General features: G+C 40.5%; 1 protein-coding gene across 1 annotated transcript in view; it reads right to left on the bottom strand.

Annotated features, from left to right (window-relative positions):
• Positions 1 to 19,425, bottom strand: part of AFF3 (ALF transcription elongation factor 3) — a 578,889-nt gene that overhangs the window by 191,627 nt on the left and 367,837 nt on the right. Inside the window, exon 6 of the mRNA XM_060117048.1 lies at positions 2,347 to 2,427. Within this exon, the coding sequence (XP_059973031.1) occupies positions 2,347 to 2,427 (81 nt within the window). The remainder of the gene's footprint in view (positions 1 to 2,346; positions 2,428 to 19,425) is intronic.

The raw sequence follows: 19,425 nt of genomic DNA, 5'->3' as shown, positions 1-19,425 counted from the left end.
GCAGACGTGTGTTTTCAATTCTCTTGGGGATATACCTAGGAGTGGAATTGCTGGGTCATACAATAATGCAATGTTTAACCTTTGAGGAAATGTTGAAACTTTTCCAAAGAGGCTGCACCATTTAAGGTCCCACCAGCAACTGACATCAGGGCTCCAATTTCTCCACACTCTTGTAAACACTGGGTATTGTCTGTCTTTGATTTTAGCCCTTTAAGTAGGTGTGAAGGAGTATCTCATGGTAGTTCTGATCTGCATTTCCTAAATGATAGCAATAGTGTCTTTTCATATGCTTATTAGCTATCTGTAGATCACCTTTGGAGAAATGTCTATTTAAATCCTTTGCCTATTCTTAAAACGAGTTCTCTTTCTATTATTGAGTTGTAGACTTCTTTACTAATTGTGTTTCTGTAAATAAAGTTTTATTTGAAAACAGTCACATTCATTCATTCAGATACTGTCTGCAAAGCCTAAACCATTTACTATCTGATCCTTTAAATAAAAAGTTATTTGACCTCTGACTTAAACAATGAGTTATTGGTAAAGAATGAGATGAATATATCAAAAGAACAGAATAGACAGTCCTGAAACAAAACTGTGTATTTATGAGATTTTCAGTTGTTGATGTAGGTGGTATTTCAAACCAGTGGGGGGAAGATGGGCTAATTTGTTGATAGTGTTGTCATAATCTACTCAACCAATGAAAAGAATAAGGCTAGAATCCTATGACACACCAATGCAAACAAAAAATTTTTTTAAACCTAAAAACAGAAATTATAAAAGAATTACAATAAAATAGAGAACGTTGTTAGAATGTTGGGCTGGGAAAAATCTTTTTTCTCTGACATGAAAATTAAACACTTTGCTAGTATAAAAGGTACACAAGTAAGGTTGCAAGAAAATAGTTGCATCATATAGAACAGGCAAATGAGTAAGATATAAGGAGTTCCTACAAATCATTTTTTTAAAGTGGCAATGGACATGAATGGGCAATTTGCAAAGGAAAAACAGTCAATGCTCAAACTCAGAAATTACTGGAGAAGTGCAAATTAATGAAATAACAGTTTTTCATCCATACTACAGACACGATGATAAAAAAACAGATAATATTAAACATTGGCAAAGATTCATAAAAAAATACTCTTGAAACATAGTCAAGGGTAAATAAGGCTTCTGATGCCTCCAGCACCCCAGCTCCTGTTCTAGGTGTCTGGACAAGAGACACTGAATAAGAGGCACACACAGAGGCACTTACAAAAACTCTGTGTTGTAATAGTGTTTGTGTTAACAGCAAACCATTAACAGTCTCAATGTCCATTAAAGGAGCTTGAGCAAATAAATTACAACAAATTCATACTATGAGATATTTTGCTGCCGTCAAGAAAAAGTAAGAAAATCTCTACATATTCACTTGGGAAGATCTCTAAATACACCTTGTTAAGGGAAATAAAAACCGACTCTTAGAATGGAATTTACCATTGTGATAATAATGAACAATTATTTCAATAATTTACTTTAGAACGTTGTGATGTTAATATTTAGCAATGATATTTATGTACTGTGTGTATCTGGAAAAAAGTCTACTCTTAGAAAAAGTACTTTTAGTACTATACCATTTAGGATTTTTAAAAAACTGCATATGCACATATGGGTATATAATGCACAGGGAAAATGACTGAAATGGTATACACCAAACTCGTGATAGTAATCTGTGGGTAGGGAAGTAAAATCTGGACAAGGGCATGAGCAACCTTCATACTTTCTTCTATGTGCATAATTTCATCTTTATAATGAATATGTAATTACATGTTGGATGGTTAAGAAAAATCAAAACTTATTAGACTCATGTATAATTTAAATATATTTTGTAGCTGATATTTTGTGTATGCTGGTTCTTAGAAAATATGGAAATCATTTTTTTAAAGTCCTAGGAAATATTTTCAGCTTTATAAAAGATAACCGAGAAATTATATACTTCATGTCCTTGATTTTAAAATACATCATTAACTTAATAACAGCTTTTCAGGAAAAAACAAGACATACAATCACACTGGATGTATAAAATGATCGTAAGATGCATTTCAACTTCACAAGTGTTTTTAGATAACATGATAATTGTAATATTCATCATATTTTGCAGGAAGTATGGAAGTGGAGGTAGGTAGGACTGCAAGTTTGATTTCTTCCCTTGGAATGAACAGACCTATGCTTGCAAACTGTTGAAAATCAGATCCATGTGCCTGTAGCAGGAATATTTACAGAGGAAAAGACAATCAAGGGAAACCCACTGTCCACTAAAAATCTCTGTGTGAGTAAAGCCTATTCAACCTGGGCAACGCAGGATCTCACCTTATTTGGAAATGGAAATTTGCTCGGTTCCACTTTTCCAGGTGCTGGAATAGCTGAAAGTGGTGGAAGCCAGGTCATCTCCTAAAGGGAGGGAAAAACAAACAACGTTGTAATACAGAGAGTATTTAAACTCAGTAGCATACAAAGCAGTTTCACAAGTCTGCCTTCATAAGCATAGACGGGATAAGGAATGAACAAGAGATGAATAGAAATGAAAGGGATTTTTTTTTTTTTTTTTGCGGTACGCAGGCCTCTCACTGCTGTGGCCTCTCCCATTGCGGAGCACAGGCTCCCGACGCGCAGGCTCAGCAGCCATGGCTCACGGGCCCAGCCGCTCCGCGGCATGTGGGATCTTCCCGGACTGGGGCACAAACCCGCGTCCCCTGCATCGGCAGGCGGACTCTCAACCACTGCGCCACCAGGGAAGCCCTGAAAGGGATTTTTTTTTTTTTTAAATATTTATTTTATTTATTTATTTTTGGCTGCATTGGGTCTTTGTTGCTGCGCACGGGCTTTCTCTAGTTGCGGTGAGCAGGGGCTACTCTTCGTTGCGGTGCGCAGGCTTCTCATTGCGGTGGCTTCTCTTGTTGTGGAGCACAGGCTCTAGGCATGTGGGCTTCAGTAGCTGTGGCACACGGGCTCCGTAGTTGTGGCTCGCGGGCTCTAGAGCACAGGCTCAGTAGTTGTGGCACACGGGCTTAGTTGCTCCGCGGCATGTGGGATCTTCCTAGACCAGGGCTCGAACCCGTGTCCCCTGCATTGGCAGGTGGATTCTTAAGCACTGCGCCACCAGGGAAGCCCCTGAAAGGGATTTTTTTAAAAAAAGGATTTAAAACCCACTTTTATCATTTCTTTCCCTAATCTTACCAATTCTTGGTTCAATGGCTATTGCCATCAACCCTTTATACCTTAAAAAGATCTACAAGCCTGTCCTATTTTCATTTCATTTAAGCTCCTAAGTAAAGGGACAACCCAGTAGTAAAAGTTCTATGGAAAATGCCATACAAAGGGAGCTGCTTCCCACAAAATTTACAGGAAGTTTCTGAAGTAATGAACAAAGTACTTTAAACATTAGGCATCATTATTAGAGGGGCTATTTATTTTATTAGAAACTCCTATCAGTGTAAGTTTCCAATAGGTCCCACACATCATTTTGGTCTTCATAAAAATGTCATTCATAGAGCAGTGAAAAAACCAATTACACATATGAAATAAAGAGAGAGTGCTGTGATTTTTATAACACTATGAGAACACAACTTAGGCTCAGCATGTAATATTTCATATGCTTTTTGACATACACTCTCACTAAACTGTGAGAGACAGCAAGGTGGGGAGGGGTCTGTTTCATTCACATCCAGTATTTTTCTCCAGTTCCTTCTCCTGGAAGATATCTGCATTCACTAAATGAGGGTGGAATTCAATCGAATCCATTTCTTATTACCAGGAAAGTGACTTGGAATTTACAAATCAGTTCTGAACCCTATTTCTTGATTCCTTCCACTTCCAAATCTAAGCAAGTACAGAGGCAGGAGTTGATCCACTTTGAGAAAAGTAAGAAATTCTCTCTTTAGGTGAAGACAATTTCTCACGTCCCTTGGTTGTGGGGCAGGAGGTTGAAAAGGGATTCTGTCAGGTGTCTGAAGGGAGAGTTTCTTGAGGCTGCTCTTGTGCTTTCTTTTCTTGGGTAACTCTCTTCCCCCAGCACCACAGAGAGCGTGGACCCACCCGGAGAACAAGGACAGTGAGCGTGTTCAAACCCACCGGGGAAGGATTTACTGACCCTATATCACCTCTCACCTACTGTGACACACGTGCCATTGGGTGGTCAAACTCCTAGACACTCGAGGTGTCCCTTCTCCATCCTGATGTTACCAAGGCTTCTCCAGTGGAAAGCAAAGGAAGATCCAGTGTCCCTTTATGACCCTCGCACCTCTTCTCCCCAAGTACCTGCCTGTTCTGTCCTGTATCTGTCCTGTATCTGCTGTCTCTTTTGAGGAGGATGCTAAGCAGCACTTCTGAATTTGTGTCCAGGAAGACAGGTGGTGCCCAGTACGTTTTTGAATTAGTATCTCTGCAATGTCTCTACCTTTCTTTCTGGTTACCTGAACTACCACCCTAATCACACCTTCATTATTTTTAACCACAGGACATTAATGGTTTCTTTATTTTTTAAATTGTATTTTATTTATTTATTGTTTTATACAGCAGGTTCTTATTAGTTATCTATTTTATACATATTCATGTATATACGTCAATCCCAATTTCCCAATTCTCCTGACCACACCTCACCGCCACTTTCCCCCCTTGGTGTCCATACGATTGTTCTCTACATCTGTGTCTCTATTTCTGCCTTGCAAACTGGTTCACATCTGTACCATTTTTCTAGATTCCACATATATGTGTTAATATACGATATTTGCTTCTCTCTTTCTGACTTACTTCACTCTATATGACAGACCCTAGGTCCATCCGCGACTCTACAAATGACCCAATTTCGTTCCTTTTTATGGTTGAATAATACTCCATTGTATATATGTACCACATCTTCTTTAACCATTCATCTGTCAATGGGCATTTGGGTTGCTTCTATGACCTGGCTATTGTAAACAGTGCTGCAATAAACATTGGGGTGCATGTGTCTTTTTGAATTATGGTTTTCTCTGGGCATGTGCCCAGTAGTGGGATTGCTGGGTCATATGATAATTTCAGTTTTTGTTTTTTAAGGAAACTCCATACTGTTCTCCATAATGGCTGTATCAATTTACATTCCCACCAACAGTGCAAGAGGGTTCCCTCTTCTCTACACCCTCTCCAGCATTTGTTGTTTCTAGATTTTCTTATGATGCCCATTCTAGCTGGTGTGAGGTGATACTTCACTGTAGTTTTGATTGGCACTTCTCTATTAATTAGTGATGTTGAGCAGCTTTTCATGTGCCTCTTGGCCATCTGCACGTCTCCTTTGGAGAAATGTCTATTTAGGTCGTAGGCCCATTTTTTGATTGGTTTGTTTTTGTAATATTGAGCTGCATAAGCTATTTACATATTTTGGAGATTAACCCTTTGTTGATTCGTTTGCAAACATTTTCTCCCATTCTGAGGGTTGTCTTTTCATCTTATTTATAGTTTCCTTTGCTTTGCAAAAGCTTTTAATTTTCATTAGGTCCAATTTGTTTATTTTTACTTTCATTTTCATTACTCTAGGAGGTGGGTCAAAAAAGATCTTGGTGTGATTTATGTCAAAGAGTGTTCTTCCTTTGTTTTCTTCTAAGAGTTTTATAGTGTTCAGTCTTACAGTTAGGTCTTTAATCCATTTTGAGTTTATTTTCGTGTATGGTGTTAGGGAGTGTTCTAGTTTCATTCTTTTACATGTACCTGTCCAGTTTTCCCAGCACCACTTACTGAAGAGACTGTCTTCTCTCCATTGTGTATCCTTGCCTCCTTTGTCATAGATTACTTGACAACAGGTGGGTGGGTTTATCTCTGGGCTTTCTATCCTGTTCCATTGATCTATATTTCCATTTTTGTGCCAGTACCATACTGTCTTGATTACTGTAGCTTTGTAGTATAGGCTGAAGTCAGAGAGTCTGATTCTTCCAGCTCCATTTTTTTCCCCTCAAGACTGCTTTGGCTATTCAGGGTCCTCTGTATCTCCACACAAATTTTAAGATCTTTTGTCTAGTTCTGTAAAAAATGCCATTGGTAATTTGATAGGGATTACACTGAATCTGTAGATTGCTTTGGGTAGTATAGTCATTTTCACAATATTGATTCTTACAATCCAAGAACATGGTACATCTCTCCAGCTGTTTGTATCATCTTTGATTTCTCTCATCAGTGTCAAATAGTTTTCTGAGTACAGGTCTTTTACCTCTTTAGGTAGGGTTATTCCTAAGTATTTTATTCCTTTTGTTGCAATGGGGAATGGGATTGTTTTCTTAATTTCTCTTTCTGATCTTTCGTTGTTAGTGAATACGAATGCAAGAGATTTCTGTGCATTAATTTTGTATCCTGCAACTTTACCAAATTCATTGATTAGCTCTAGTAGTTTCTGGTAGCATCTTTAGGATTATCAATGTATACTACCATGCCATCTGCAAACAGTGACAGTTTCACTTCTTCTTTTCCAATTTGTATTCCTTTCATTTATTTTTCTTCTCTGATTACCATGGTTAGGACTTCCAAAACTATGTTGAATAACAGTGGCAAAAGTGGACATCCTTGTCTTCTTCCTGATCTGAGAGGAATGCTTTCAGTTTTCCACCACTGAGAATGATGTTTGCTGTGGGTTTGTCATATATGGCCTTTGTTATGTGGAGGTAGGTTCCCTCTATGCTCACTTTCTGGAGAGTTTTTTTTTTTTTTATCATAAATGGGTGTTGAATTTTGTCAAAATCTTCTTCTGCATCTATTGAGATGACCACATTGTTTTTATTCTTCAATTTGTTAATATGGTGTATCACATTGATTGATTTGAGTATAATGAAGAATCCTTGCATCCCTTGGATAAATCCCACTTGCTCATGGTGTGTGATCCTTCTAATGTGTTGTTGGATTCTGTCTGCTAGTATTTTCTTGAGGATTTTTGCATCTATATTCATCAGTGATATTGTTCTGTAATTTGCTTTCTTTGTAGTATCATTGTCTGGTTTTGTATCAGGGTGATGGTGGCCTCACAGAATGAGTTTGGGAGTGTTCCTTCCTCTGCAAGTTTTTGGAAGAGTTTGAGAAGGATGGGTGTTAGCTCTTCTCTAAATGTTTGATAGAATTCACCTGTGAAGCCATCTGGTCCTGGACTTTTGTTTGTTGGAAGATTTTTAATCTCAGTTTCAATTTCATTACTTGTGATTGGTCTGTTCATATTTTGTTTCTTCCTGGTTCAGTCTTGGAAGGTTATACCTTTCTATGAATTTGTCCATTTCTTCCAGGTTGTCCATTTTATTGGCATAGAGTTGCTTGTAGTAGTCTTTTAGGATGCTTTGTATTTCTGCAGTGTCTGTTGTAACTTCTCCTTTTCCATTTCTAATTTTATTGATTTGAGTCCTCTCCCTCTTTTTCTTGATGAGTCTAGCTAAAGGTTTATCAATTTCATTTATCTTCTCAAGGAACCAGCTTGTAGTTTTATTGATCTTTGCTATTGTTTTCTTTGTTTCTATTTCATTTATTTCTGCTCTGATCTTTATGTTTTCTTTCCTTCTACTAACTTTGGGTTTTGTTTGTTCTTCTTTCTCTAGTTCCTTTAGGTGTAAGGTTAGAATGTTTATTTGAGATTTCTCTTGTTTCTTGAGGTAGGATTGCACTCCTATTAACTTTGCTCTCAGAACTGCTTTTGCTGTATCCCACAGGTTTTGGATCGTAGTGTTTTCATTGTCATTTGTCTCTAGGTATTTTTTTACTTCCTCTTTGATTTCTTCAGTGGTCTGTTGGCTATTTAGTAACATATTGTTTAGCCTCCATGTATTTATGTTTTTTACGTTTTTCCCCTGTAACTGATTTCTAATCTCACAGTGCTGTGGATGGAAAAGATGCTTGACGTGATTTCAATTTTCTTAAATTTACCGAGGCTTGATTTTTGACCCAAGATGTGATCTATCCTGGAGAATGTTCCATGTGAACTTGAGAAGAAAGTGTAATCTGCTGTTTTCGGATGGAATGTCCTATAAATATCAATTAAATCTATCTGGTCTATTGTGTCATTTAAAGCATGTGTTTCCTTATTAATTTTCTGTCTGCATGATCTGTCCATTGGTGTAAGTGAGGTGTTAAAGTCCCCCACTATTACTGTGTTAACATCGATTTCCTCTTTTATAGCTGTTAGCATTTGCCTTATGTACTGAGGTGCTCCTATGTTGGGTGCAGATATATTTAACATTGTTATATCTTCTTCTTGGATTGATCCACTGAGCATATGTAGTGTCCTTCCTTGTCTCTTGTAACATTCTTTACTTTAAAGTCTATTTTATCTGATATGAGTATTGCTTCTCCAGCTTCCTTTGATTTCCACTGGCATGGAATATCTTTTTCCATCTCCTCACTTTCAGTCTGTATGTGTCCCTAGGTCTGAAATGGGTGTCTTGTAGACAGCATATATATGGTTCTTGTTTCTGTACCTACTAAGTGAGCCTGTGTCTTTTGGTTGGAGCAGTTAATCCATTCATATTTAAGGTAATTACCGATATGTATGTTCCTATGACCATTTTCTTAATTGTTTTGGGTTTGTTTTTGTAGGTCCTTTTCTTCTCTTGTGTTTCCCACTTGGAGAAGTTCCTTTAGCATTTGCTGTAGAGCTGGTTTGGTGGTGTTGAATTCTCTTAGCTTTTGCTTGTCTGTTAAGCTTTTGATTTCTCTGTCGAATCTGAATGAGATCCTTACTGGGTAGAGTAATCTTGGTTGTAGGTTCTTCCCTTTCATCACTTTAAGTATATCATGCCACTCCCTTCTGGCTTGTAGAGTTTCTGCTGAGAAATCAGCTGTTAACCTTATGGGACTTCCCTTGTATGTTATTTGTCGTTTTCCCCTTGCTGCTTTTAATAATTTTCCTTTGTCTTTAATTTTTGCCAATTTGATTACTATGTGTCTCGGCGTGTTTCTCCTTGGGTTTATCCTGTATGGGACTCTCTGTGCTTCCTGGACTTGGGTGGCTATTTGCTTTCCCATGTTCGGGAAGTTTTCGACTATAAACTCTTCAAATATGTTCTCGGGTCCTTTCTCTCTCTCTTCTCCTTCTGGGACCCCTATAATGAGAATGTTGGTACATTTAATGTTGTCCCAGAGGTCTCTTATTCTGTCCTCACTTCTTTTCATTCTTTTTTCTTTATTCTGCCCCACGGCAGTAAATTCCACCATTCTTTCTTCCAGATTGCTTATCTGTTCTTCTGCCTCAGTTATTCTGCTATTGATTACTTTTAGTTTATTTTTCATTTCAGTTATCGTATTGTTCATCTGTTTGTTCTTTAATTCTTCTAGATGTTTGTTCTTTAATTCTTCTACATCCTTGTTAAACATTTCTTTTTTAAAAAAATAAATTTATTTATTTTTTATTTATTTAGTTTTGGCTGCATTGGGTCTTTGTTGCTGTGCACGGGCTTTCTCTAGTTGTGTCGAGCGGGGGATACTCTTTGCTATGGTGCACGGGCTTCTCATTGCGGTGGCTTCTCTTTTTGTGCAGCATGGGCTCTAGGCATGTGGGCTTCAGTAGTTGTGGCACTCAGGCTCCGGAGTTGTGGTTTGTGGGCTCTAGCGTGCAGGCTCAGTAGTTGTGGTGCACAGGCTTAGTTGCTCCGTGGCATGTGGGATCTTCCCAGACTAGAGATCGAACTCATGTCCCCTGCATTGGCAGGTGGATTGTTAACCCTTGCACCACCCGGGAAGTCCCTGTTAAACATTTCTTGCATCTTCTCGATCTTTGCCTTCATTCTTTTTCTGAGGTCCTGGATCATCTTCACTATCATTTTTCTAAATTCCTTTTCTGGAACGTTGCCCATCTCCACTTCATTTAGTTGTTTTTCTGGGGTTTTATCTTGTTCCTTCATCTGGCACATGGTCCTCTGCCTTTTCATTTTGTCTGTTTTTCTGTGAATGTGGTTTTCGTTCCACAGGCTGCAGGAATGTAGTTCCTCTGGCTTCTGCTGTCTACCCTCTAGTGGATGAGGCTATCTAAGAGGTTTGTGCAAGCTTCCTGATGGGAGGGACTGGTGGTGTGTAGAGCTGTGTGTTGTTCTGGTGAGCAGAGCTCAGTAAAACTTAATCCACTTGTCTGCAGATTGGTGAGGCTGAGTTCCCTCCCTGTTGGTTGTTTGGCTTGAGGCGACCCAGCACTGGCAGCTCCAGGCTCTTTGGTGGGGCTAATGGCAGACTCTGGCAGGGCTCATGCCAAGAAGTACTTCCCAGAACTTCTGCTGCCAGTGTCCTTGTCCCTTGGTGAGCCACAGCCACCCCCCACCTCTGCAGGAGTCCCTCCAACACTAGCAGGTAGGTCCAACACTAGCAGGTATGGGGTCACTGCTCCTTCCCCTGGGACCTGATGTGCACACTACTTTGTGTGTGCCCTCCAAGAGTGGAGTTTCTGTTTCCCCCAGTCCTGTCAAAGTCCTGTAATCAAATCCCGCTAGCCTTCAGTCTGATTCTCTGGGAATTCCTCCTCCCGTTGCCAGACACCCAGGATGGGAAGCCTGATGTGGGGCTCAGAACCTTCACTCCAGTGGGTGGACTTCTGTGGTGTAACTGTTCTCCAGTCTGTCAGTCACCCACCCAACAGTCATGGGATTTGATTTTACTGTGATTGTGTCCCTCCTACCATCTCACTGTGGCTTCCCCTTTGTCTTTGGATGTGGGGTATCTCTTTTGGTGAGTTCCAGTGTCTTCCTGCCGATGATTGTTCAGCAGTTAGTTGTGATTCCAGTGCTCTCACAAGCGGGAGTGAGCATACGTCGTTCTACTCCGCCATATTGAACCCATCTCCTCACATTAATGGTTTTTGATGGTTCTCTTTCTTCCATTATTAATAAATCCTATACATTCCTGCCAACTTAATTCTCCTTAAGTGCAGATCCAAACAAAAAGCTCCCCTGCTCTACAGTCTTCATACACCATCACGTACACAGCAATAACAGCAATAACGATGGTGATGATGCCACTGCTTGTGTTTTATGTTAATTCCACATAAGTTTTCTCATTGACATCCAACCCTTAATGTAATTATTATCATCTCCATATTGCAGGTGAGGAAGTCAAAACTCAAAAAGACTAACTGCCACCACTGATACTTGCACAATCTATCGTGTTAGTACCAGTCTGGGATTTGTTTTTTACTCTACAGTATTGAAGACCTTCTACAACAAGGTCCTAGTTTTCAGCCTTGTGCCTTTTTGTTAAACTACACACACTACATGTAAGGCAAACTACCATCTCTGCTTTTACTTACAGCATCCCCTTTGTGTGTGAATGCCCTATCGCCATGTGCCTTTTGGATTTCTCGCCATCCATGAAGGCTCATCTCAAATATCATATCTGTCTTGAAGCCTCTGCTGATTCCCCTTCTATTCCAATATGATATGAGAGCTCCCTTCTCATCCTCCTCCAAGGCACTTTCTTTTCCTTTCTTTTTCACAGTAACTGTTACATTCCTTTTGGTGTTGCAGTTTTATAAGTATATACCTCAATCTGCATTCAACCATTTCCTCCTCTTCTGATATACTTCCCCCAATGTAGAATAAAAATCATGCTTAGGAATCATAATAATCTCTTGCAAGAACAGTCCTCTGAAGAAGGACGGAACATTTCCTCCAAGAGGGATACTGTCTACTCACCTTTGTGTAGACTAAATAAAGCACCTTGCCCAAAATTAACTGGTTGAATTGAACTGAACACCAATATTTCAATGCAAAATTGCTTGCTAACATTACTTTAATTATAGCTAAATATTTCCAGGTGATTTTTCCATCTAATGAGTACTACTAAATATACAAAGGAATAGTAAAGACAGCTCGCTTAAAACAATTAAATCTGTTAGAATTTCCCAAAACATAAGAATTATTTACAGCAACCATTAAATATATTTGTTTTTATTTACTGTGCAATGAGTTTTTAAGACTGATTATTCATCGTATTAAAATTCTTCATTAGGGTTACATGGGAAAATTAAGGGAAAACAGACTATTTTTATTTCCTCTTCCATCACCTACTAGCTCAGTGAGCTTAGGTAAGTCACATCTTCAGCCAGTTGTAGTGATTTCAAACCAAAGACTCCGGAATCAATCACGTCTCAGTTTGTGGCATCATCTCTGAGCCAGAGGAAATGTAGGTGTTAACTATATCATGGTTTAATCATGAGGACTAAATGATTAAATGAGAGCTCATATATATGAGCATGGTTCCCTTGTGTTTAATCATTCAATAAAAAACAGCTGATTAATACCAAGCTGATTTTCAGAATTCTCTCTAAAATGAGAAATAGAATTTCTCTCTGTGTTTTAGATGTTGGGAATGTGAGATGACAGAGTATCTGGGAAAGTGCTTTTATAAAAGAATGAAGTATTGTGCAAATGTAATCTGTAATTAAGCTAGTAATAATTAATACAAAGTATATATTACTAAAACTGAAAGTTATTTAAAGAGACCATTATGATTCCTAAGTATGACTTGTACTTTATCCTGTAAAAAACGTCCTTAAGTTTTCTCATCAGAGCAGATCTCTGACATAATAATAGCAGTCAGTGAGGGAAGATCTGATTTTTAAAAACGTATTTAATTTGTATCTTATTTCTGGCAGTGATTTAAAATAAAAGCAAAGGTAAAATTTTTCACAGCTGCTAAAACTTCACTTAGTTTGCTTCGGATTATTTTCTTCACAGGGAAAGGATGCTACGTCATTCTAGGCCATGGATTCCTCACCACCGCATCCACTGGTCCCCACCCCCGTCAGTGCTCCTAACCACCTAACCTCAACCATCCCCTCATCACTGCTTTGCTCCTCTTCCCTCCACTCGGCTGTCCTTACCCACTTCCTGGACCACAGGTAAGACAGGAAGAGAAATATAATGTTTGAAGCCAATGACTCCAAAGTCTGGGGAGCCACCTTCTGATCTCGTAAACTCCCCGCCACTGCTGGGATCTGTCTGCCCTCCTTTCTTTTTGATTTTCTTGTCACTTAGAAATGAGGGCACATCCTATTTCCCAGCACTGGGAGGTCCTCACTTTTGAGTCTACATTCCTTAGCCAACTGACAGGATTAAGAATCTAAAAAAATGATACAAATGAACTTATTTACAAAACAGAAACAGACTCACAGACATAGAAAACAAACTTATGGTGACCAAAGGGAAAAGAGGGGGAGGGACAAATCAGGAGCTTGGGATTAGCAGATACACACTCCTATGTATTTATCAAGAAAATAAACAACAGGGACCTACTGTATAGCACAGGGAACTATATTCAATATTTTGTAATAACCTGTAATGGAAAAGACTCTGAAAAAGAATATATATATATATATATATATATATATATATATATATACAACTGAATCACTTTGTGAATCACACCTGAAACAGAACATTGTAAATCAACTATACTTCAGTAAAAAAAAAAAAAAGAATCCATACATCTGTCTTAACACAGCCTTACTGTGTTAAGCTCCCTAAGCAAATGTCTAGTTACTTAAGGGACATATTTCAGAGTATCTTCTTATTTCTCAAATAGACTTAAAATGCTAAGCCTTTTTATAGCAAATACACTCACTTTTGTCCTAAATGAAAGAACAGAAGAGGTTAAATGATAGGGGTATAGAATACTGCCTTTCATTAACTGTCCAGCTTTCTCTCTCCTCCATATACCATCTTCAGAAGGCCACGGGGCACACGGGCCAGTTTCCATTTGCCTGTCTATTGAACAGTAAGACTGACCACAAGCCCCAAGAATCCAAAGCTTCAAGGTGAGCAGACTCTCGTGTCCTCATTTTGCACCCCACCTCCACCCTGTGTAGCTACCCACTTGCTCTGATGTCACCTGCATCAGCCTGTCTCAGGACAAATGGCCGTAGGATTATGATATCCATTCACTAAGCACCGTAGCTCTTTGTTATCAAACAAGAGAAGAAACAAAAATTGAATTTTAGCCTGAAATCTAATCTTAGAGTTCAAAACATGCAGTTATGAAGAGCTGCAAAGTATACTGAGTTTGCAAAAAGATGAAACCAGAACAAATTTGAACTGTATGCTAACTTTCCTATTAGATTCAGTGAATAGAAAAACACTTACCCTGGTCTCTCTCCCTGGCTACCATTTCCCCAGTGCATTCTACCTTGGTCACAGCCACAGAGGTGTTTTATCTGAAATAGTTACCATGCCACGTGGCTTCCAGTGACCCTGCTCCAAACACTAAGGATGCTCTGTCATAGGGCGCCATCAAGGACCACTGCAGTGTTACTGGTCTGTTACGTTCCTATTACATTCCTCCTCCAAAACCCATGGGTTTGCTTCCTGTTCTGCACGAGATTTTCCTGTCCTGACATCGTTCAGTTTTCCTTTCATGTGATTCCAACTTCACTTACTTCTTCATTTTTTCTCACCCCCAGCCTCTCCCTGAATCAGGTCACTGACCAGTGCTGTCCTCAGCGAGGGCTGCCCACCCCCCTCTCCCTTTCACGCGATTTGTGTCACTTTAACGTTTACAGGCTACCTGGGGCTGTGAGTTTTCGGTTTATGGGTTACTGGTATTAGATTATAAACTTTTTGACCCCTACTGGATGATAACCTCTTTGAGGGAAGGGATCGTGTCTTATAACTCTCTAGTAACTCCTCAAAGGCCTACACAATGGGTAAAATAATAGGATCATTAAATCATTCATTTAATCTCTCTGGGATTCTCGTTTCTCGCCTGTAAAATGGTGGCGACAATAAATTATACTTGTCCCACCAAACACGTACGACTGCTGCCAGGATTGAGAGAGATTAAATTCCTTCCTTCTCTCTCTCAACAATGTCTCCACAACCACTGCCAACTCAGGGTCCACATCCACAGGCCTGGCCCGTGACCACAGTAAACTCCAGAATGCTCTGTGCTCAGAAACTCTTTTCAAAATAAAACACTGAATAAATCCTGTCAAATGCAAAACGCCAGAGTTGATTATTATGTGTGGCAGTGGCTACTGCAGACCAGAGCATTATTTTATTTTCGGTTTCCATCTCAGAACCATCACTCAGCACTGTAGCTCTTTCACACGTATTATTCATGTTGTGACACTCCTATCAGATAAATGTCGCCAACAACAGAACGTGGTAATTTTTACTACACTGCATATCCTTTCAATGCTGGAAGCTAACAGGAGCACCGTGTCTGGTGAAAGGAAAACACTCCTGCAGGCCTGTACTTGGGGGTCAGAGTACTGGCCGGGTCTTGGGCGAGATAAAGTGGGAGAAACACACTCCTCCCCTGACAGAACAGGAAAGGACATTCTAATTGTCAATCTGCTCCCGGACGACTGTAAACACAGACTCCAGGTCAGACTTGAGGCCTAGGCAGACTTGGGCTTAGAACAAGGAGGTCACAGTCAAAATCTCTAATGTGGCCCCTAAATCCACAAAAATGCAAAAACATCCTCATTCTGTTACTACAGTAGAGGGACCTATACTTTGAAAAAAATAGTAAGTATAGTGCATTCACAACCATTGATGAAAAGCTTTTGGAGAAACAGTAGCTGCTGAAAAATAACAATATTTTCTTCCCTAAGATTTTTAAAAACCTATTTTTCCTTTTTAAAAACAATTATTTTATTGAAGTATAGTTGATTTACAGTGTTATGTTAATTTCTGCCATGCAGCCAAGTGATTCAGTTACACATATACATACATTCTTTTTCATATACTTTTCCACTATGGTTTATCATAGGATATTGAATGTAGTTCCCTGTGCTCTACAGTAGGACCCTGTTGTTTATCCATCCTCTATATACTAGTTTGTATCTGCTAACCCCAAACTCCCCATCCATCTCTCCCCCTACTCTCCTTCCCCTTTGGCAGCCACAAGTCTGTTCTCTATGTCTGTGAGTCTGTAAAAACCTATTTTTCTTAGTAACGCTTAGGCTGCTATAATTAAAAACATGCAAATAACCAATGGAAATCTGTAAAAATAGGGTTACCCAAAATCACAATGAAATCTTGTTTCTTTAACTGAAAAGCCAGGCATATGTCCAATGTGAACTAAAATTGGCCTGAGAAGGGGATTCCCAGTTGCTGTATGTGTATTTTCTGGTTGCACGCATCCCCCGGGTGAGAGAATCTCTGACTGGAACACTGACTACTCTAATTCACTGCAACACGCAAGCTGTTTAACTGGTCGCTGTCCTTCCTCTGCTCTCAATGAGGTTAATCACCAAGGATAAAACGGAGGGTGGACCACAAAGGTAAAGATAACTGGAATCAAATCGAGAAGCAGCTTTCAAACCAGGTTTCGCAGACTGGAGAACACACGCATGAGACAACAATATGACTCCAGGGGCTTGTGGCAGGAAGGCAAGTGTTGGGTGCTGACAAATACAAAGCAAACCTCCAAACCAGAAACTCCAAGGGCACCTTAAGACCTGTGCCGCCCATTCGCTCCTACAAATCGTCTGTACGATTTCCAGTTCTCACAAAGCTGAGGCCGTGCAGTGTCTGGCCTTTCCTTATTTCCTTCACGTTGTAAAGAGTGTGATTCATTGTAAGGAAATCAGTCCCATTTGCTGGAGACCCGGACCTCTCACCTCCCTGACTTCAGTGGTCCCTGCAAACTCTGGACTCTTCATGGAAAGGATAACAGCCTTGACTGAAGTCGATATAACTGTCACTATTAAAAAAATGATCTCATGCTGAATTTCTTCATTTTGGACTTCCCTGAAGATTTCTTGTTCTGGATGCAGTTTTGTTGTTTTCTAGTTTTCTTTAGGAGAAGGAAGATGGACGTGACCTGTCCTATTCTCTTGTCCCTCTGTGTTAAGTGCTTTCCCCCTTCTATCTATGTACTTGGGACCTTTTGGAACAATAAAAACCACACATTTCTAAGATTCATTTTAAGTGAAGCCTATTTATTGATTGATTGATTGATTGATTGATTGATTGATTGATTGGTACACAGGCCTCTCACTGTTGTGGCCTCTCCCGTTGGCGGAGCGCAGGCTCAGCGGCCATGGCTCACGGGCCCAGCCGCTCCGCGGCATGTGGGATCTTCCCAGACCAGGGCACGAACCCGTGTCCCCTGCATCGGCAGGCGGACTCTCAACCACTGCGCCACCAGGGAAGCCCAAACCTATTCATTTAAAATGAATATATTTAAAGCGTACGATCATTCCCATGCTTTAATTTGGGGATTTTTTTCTAGAACAGAACGTTGTATTAAAATGTTAAAAGTAGTGGAATCAGGCTTCCCTGGTGGCGCAGTGGTTGAGAGTCTGCCTGCTGATGCAGGGGACACGGGTTCGTGCCCTGGTCTGGGAAGATCCCACATGCCGCGGAGCGGCTGGGCCCGTGAGCCATGGCCGCTGAGCCTGCACATCTGGAGCCTGTGCTCCGCAATGGGAGAGGCCACAACAGTGAGAGGCTCGCGTACTGCAAAAAAAAAAAAAAAAAAGTAGTGGAATCTACACTGGGTTCTCAGAATGTAAAGGAGACGGTTTTGATGTTGAGTGTACAGCTGTAGGAACTGAGTTTAACGACTCGTTAAAGCCAGGTGACAACTTCATCCCTGAATTCCTGCTCCAACACACAGGCACCTGTTAGTTTCCTACACTCCTACAAACCCCGTGCTCCCGATAAGAAGCACTCATTGGTCTAATCTTAATTTTTAAAAGATGCTTTAAAGAAAAGACTAAAGCATTTGAGGGGCATTAAGAGATTTTCCCGGGCTTCCCTGGTGGCGCAGTGGTTGAGGGTCCGCCTGCCAATGCAGGGGACACGGGTTCGTGCCCCGGTCCGGGAAGATCCCACATGCCGTGGAGCGGCTGGGCCCGTGAGCCATGGCCGCTGAGCCTGCGCGTCCGGAGCCCGCGCGTCCGGAGCCTGTGCTCCGCAACGGGGGAGGCCACAGCAGTGAGAGGTCTACGTACTGCAAAAAAAAAAAAAAAAAAAAAAAGGTTTTCCCAAATTCTGAATCTTGGGCTGGTATTTTCCCGTATCATTTCTGAGAATAAATCATACTAAGTCTAGATTTACAAGAAGTGAGTCAAATTTCTGACCAGCTTGTGAGAAAGGTCATGTTATTAATGATGCCACTGTCACCTGACTTCCGATCTACACAACACTTCTTACTGGTAGTGCAAACACTCAGAAATTTGCCCTGGTAAAGACATAAAGGTTATAATTAATCTCTGAACTAGCTGTGGTTTGCAATAATCAAACTGCTCTTTCATAGGCATCTAAGGGGAAAGATGCTATGATCTGGGACAGAAAGCAAGGCCATGGAGGCTAGAAGGAGAGGAGGGTCATAGTTACATTCTTGGCCATGCTTTCCACTTCACACGTTCCTGAACTTCTTTCCACAGACACACAATCTGGAAATGTGCATTTGATGAAACCTGCATCTCAATTACAGGGACGCAGGATGGTGGAACAGAACAGGCTTGGAGTTGGAGTTGAATACTGGCCAACCTTGCCTGATATTGGCCCTGCCATGAACCAGCAGAATGACCCTGGGCAAGTTTCCTTTTTTGACTATCGGTGTCCTCATCTGTAAACTGGTGTTAATAACCCTATCTTGCAGGATTACTGAAAGGGTTAGCGATAAATACACAAAGTACCGAGCATAGCGTCTGGCACAAAGTAGGTGCTCCATAGAAGGTAATTACTGCTGTGTCACTACCTTTATAATTAGTGTTCCAGCTTTTGGCTTGGACCTTGTGAAAAGAGGGAATGAAAACAGAAGACACTTATGAGTTTGTTTTTTAATCTATTTCACTCAGTGAATTACTTAATAAATTACTTAATATTTAACTGGTTAATTATTCATAGTCAAATAGAAGGCATAATGAAAGTGTGCTTATTAAACAATAATGTGCCTCCCTAATGCCCTTTGCCACTAAAACATCATGCATACAGAGGGAATGGAGGATGCTATCTCAGTGCCTGGTATTTTTCCTAAATGGGACAATTACAAGTAAGCAGGATGCATCCTCTTTCCAAAAGCTGGTTTTGGGTTCCAAAGAGTTTAGATGCTTTGCCTTTGTGCCTATAGACTTCTCCCGGGGCAACAGCTAGGGCCATCTAGCTGGTACGCTGGCCTGAGAGCTCATCTCAGACGAGCTGAAGGAGGCAATGGGGAAATGGGACGTAAAGGAGGAAAGCTACTGTGTTAGCATCCAGGCAGGGCACACAGAAAGGTAGGCCAGCCTGGACATAAACAGACCCTGAAAGCCACTGGGGCTGAGACAAAAGTCCCTGGTGTGGCAGGATTTCTGGCTCACCAGAAGGAATGAAAGTCTCAGCTTCTGTGCTGCTGTGGACCCAACCCCGCTGAAGGCACACATCTTTCTCTCCTTCAAGCCCTTTCCCAGCTAACTTCCTTCTGGATACAAGGCTTCTATTAAGTTTACCCAAATATTTCTTCTCAGTTTGA

This window comes from Mesoplodon densirostris, chromosome 14, assembly GCF_025265405.1.
Source record: "Mesoplodon densirostris isolate mMesDen1 chromosome 14, mMesDen1 primary haplotype, whole genome shotgun sequence".
In the NCBI taxonomy this organism is placed as follows: domain Eukaryota; kingdom Metazoa; phylum Chordata; class Mammalia; order Artiodactyla; family Ziphiidae; genus Mesoplodon; species Mesoplodon densirostris.
The sequence above is the reverse complement of the archived record's forward strand: the minus strand, read 5'-3'. Positions and strand labels throughout refer to the sequence as shown.